The 3,924-nt window shown below is 27.7% G+C and overlaps 1 protein-coding gene across 1 annotated transcript; it reads left to right on the top strand.

The window, feature by feature from the left end:
- Nucleotides 1-2,406: 2,406 nt before the first annotated feature.
- On the top strand, nt 2,407-3,336 carry LOC126891222 (GATA zinc finger domain-containing protein 15-like). Its single transcript, XM_050660404.1, has one exon. The coding sequence runs from the start codon at nt 2,407-2,409 to the stop codon at nt 3,334-3,336; it is 930 nt and encodes a 309-aa protein (XP_050516361.1).
- Nucleotides 3,337-3,924: the final 588 nt, after the last annotated feature.

The following is a 3,924-nucleotide window of genomic DNA, read 5'->3' as shown; positions in this document are numbered from 1 at the left end:
CTTAAGTTGGAAACATATGGGAAACTTTTTTATTATTAATTTTACGAAAAAAAGTTATTCTTTATAAAAAGTTCTGCATGTCCCAAAACCTAAGATGCAATCATCAGATATCAAATTTTCTCAATATTATACGAGGTATGTCAAAAAATATGAATTTCGGTCAAGGGTAAAGTACCTTTATTTCTCTTAATATCGAAAATTGTTATGATAAAAAGTTGTTTGGAATCAAAAACTAAGATCAAGTATGCAATTACATGCTTCTAATTGAAAAAAAATATTTTTTCTCAAATTTATGGATACCCAACATCCTTTTTAATTATTACAAATATGATAACTCGTTTATTATTCATTTTAGGAAAAAAAGTTATTCTTTATAAAAAGCTTTGCATGGTCTAAAATCTAAGACACAACCATGATATATCAACTTTTATTAATTTTATACGAGGTGTGTCAAAAAATATGACATTCGCTCAAGATTATAGTACCTTTATATTTCACAATATTTCAATTAGAAGGATGTAATTGCATCTTGAAACATAGTTTTTAATTCTAAACAACTTTTTAAATAACCGTTTTCAATATTGTGAAAAATAAAGGTACTTTACTCTTGAGTGAAATTCATATTTTTTGACATACCTCGTATAAAATTAATAAAATGTGATAACTGATGATTGCATCTTTGGTCTTAGGACATACAGAGCTTTTTATAAAGAATACCTTTTTTTCGTAGAAGTAATAATAAAAAAGTTATCGTATGTGTAATAAATAAAAACGAAGTTAGTATCAATAAATTTGAGAAAAATTTGGAAAATATTTTTTTCCAATTAGAAGCATTTAATTGCATATTTGATCTTAGTTTTTATTTCCAAACAACTTTTCTTAATAAGAATTTTCGATATTGAGAGAAATAAGGGTACTTTACTCTTGAAGGAAGTTCATATTTTTTGACATAACTCGTATAATATTGACAAAATTTGATATCTGATGATTGAATCTTAGGTTTTAGAGCATGCAGAACTTTTTATAAAGAATAACTTTTTTTCGTAAAATGAATAACAAAAAAGTTTCCCATATATTTCCAACTTAAGTAGACACGTATATATAGATACATATATATATATATATATATATATATATATATATATATATATATATATATATATATATATATATATATATATATATATATATATATATAAGTTAAGAAACCAGAACTGCTAAATCACCAATAATAAAAGGACAGCGTCAGCAAGCTTCACCTCGACCACACCTCGGCGTCACCGAGCTTATAAATAAACTTTTGCATTATATAGCGTCACTCTTATTTTGCATTTAACTGTAGTAAGTAGTCCCTTGTCAATAAAGTTCTTTTTAAAAACGTTGTTCTTGGACTTAGAAACTTCACTGGCGCAGTCAGTAGGATTTTTCGGGAATTACGTCGCAAAATTACGTTACAAAAATCGAACGATTTCGCGAGTAGTTTTTCGTTTTAACGATTTACCGGAAAACCGAACTTTTTGTGAAAGTGTCCAAGATCAGCTTTAGACAAGGTATCACCAAGACCTGGGGAGAGAACAAGAATCGTCGAACCCTAGAGGCAGTAGATTTTAAGCAGTAGTTCAACGAGACCTGGGAGAAGAACAAAATCGTCGAATCCTATAGGCAGAAATGTTGAAATTCTACATTTTAATGTAAGTGTTTCCTATTTTTTTCCATTTTATTATTCCATTTTATATTTTCCTATACATATTTGAGAATACTTATAGTCAGAGAGCTAACGACAGTAAATGATTTTTTTTAAGATTTTATGATTTTACAAAGATTTTTATTTTAAATAAGAAAAAGAATATTATTATTATATTATATTATTATATTTTTGAAAATATTTGATTATATTGAAGTTGAAACATATTTAATATTTTATTATAACCTGATATATTATTTGAAAAAAAAATAAATAAATATTTAATGAGTGAAACTGATAGTAATTTAGATTTAAGTAGCCTTGTAGCAGAATTAAATTCAATTTTAGAACCAAACAGTAATAAAGATAACGAAATGGCTCAAACAAACTACCAATTGTTAAAACTATACTTAGATTCTATCCCAGCATATGATGGTAATCCACATACTTTAACCATATTTATTGAAAATTGTGAAAATTTAATAACTAATTTTGCTAGCCAAACAGATGGCACCTTGAATACATTTTTACTTCGAGCTATATTAGGTAAATTAAATGGAAGAGCTCAAATGTTAATAGGCTCTAGGACAGAATTAAATACATGGCAACTTGTAAAGGATGCCCTAAATCTTAGTTTTGGAGATCAGAGAGATCTCGATTGCCTTATCCAAGACCTGATAACGTTGAGGCCTTTCAAAAATGAAACCCCTTATAATTTTGGCATGCGTTGCCAAGAAACACGTAGTTTAGTAGCACAAAAATTAAATACCCTTAATATTAAAGCACCAGAAAAATTAATTAGAATACAAAGTTACGATGACTTATGTTTAAAAACTTACATTAGAGGCTTACCCTTATCGTTACAAACAAATATTAGATTGAGAAACCCAGACAGTTTAGAGAAAGCTATGTGCTTCGTTATCGAAGAAGAGAATTTTCTATATTCGTTACAACGCGGAAATAATTTAAACTCACAAAATTCTTTTAGACCCTCATCGAGACATACTCCTACGAGAAACAATAATACTAATCAAACTTTTATTGCTAGAAATAATTTTCAACAAAATCGCCCTAATATGAGATTTCCACCTTACCAATATCAAAATATCAGACCGCAATACCAGAATAATAATTTTAATCCTAAAAATACTTTTCAACCACACCAAAATCATTTCCGAAATTTCAATAATTATAATTCTAACTTCAACCCAAGAAATTTCGACAATAATAATTCTAATTTTCGACCAAGATACTTCCATAATAATAATCCTAATTTTCAACAAAGAAATGTTAATAATCAACCTCAAAATCAAAATCAATACCAGCCAGAACCGATGGATACAAATTCACGAAATACTTCTTTAAGATCTAAACCACATTTTACTTCCACGCAATTATTTAATCAACAAATTAATAACGATCAAATACAATTCGAAAATCCCTTTGAAAATAATAATATTCCCACTGATTACGAATACCCGACTCAAAGTTCATTACCCTATTCATTACCGCCTTACGAGAACAATTATGAAACTCAATCCAGTCCTTATCAAACTCAAGACAACACAAATGAAAGATCATATCACAATCCAACTCAAAATGTTGAAAACGTAAATTTTTGCATGACCCAAGAAAATTACAATCCGACATAATATACTTAAATACAACGATAGCAGATTTACCACATATTATTATACCAGAACTCAATGCCAGATTTTTATTAGATACAGGGTCTTCCAAAAGTTTAATCTCTCCACAGTTAGCGCATAAATATTATAAAAATTTTATTTCTTATGAAAATTTTAATATACAGACGGCTCACGGAATTTCTATGCACAATGAAATAATTAATATTCCAGCTTTTAACATTTTTAAAGTAGACCAATACAATAAGTTTTATGTTTTTAAATTTAGCGAAAATTTTGATGGATTAATTGGTATAGATTTATTACAAAAATTAAAAGCTTCAATTAATGTCACCACGAGACAAATGAAAACGCCTTATGTAACTATACCCATAATTTTTGAACCCAGTAAAAAGAATATATTATATCCCAAAGCAACTTTTAATCATACAATAATTATTCCCCCTAGAACTAAGCAAATAGTCAAAATACCGGTAAAATTAAATGAAGGATTAGGTATACTAGAATATAAAAATTTCGGTAAAGGAATCGAAATGCCTAAAGCAGTAGTTAACGTAAAAAATAATTTTGCTATAACCACTATTACGAATATGA

The sequence above is a fragment of the Diabrotica virgifera genome, chromosome 9, assembly GCF_917563875.1.
Source record: "Diabrotica virgifera virgifera chromosome 9, PGI_DIABVI_V3a".
Lineage (NCBI taxonomy): Eukaryota > Metazoa > Arthropoda > Insecta > Coleoptera > Chrysomelidae > Diabrotica > Diabrotica virgifera.
The sequence above is the reverse complement of the archived record's forward strand: the minus strand, read 5'-3'. Positions and strand labels throughout refer to the sequence as shown.

Excerpts from the sequence above, each read along its gene's own strand:
- LOC126891222 (XM_050660404.1), top strand. The coding sequence starts at position 2,407 with ATGCGTTGCCAAGAAACACGTAGTTTAGTAGCACAAAAATTAAATACC.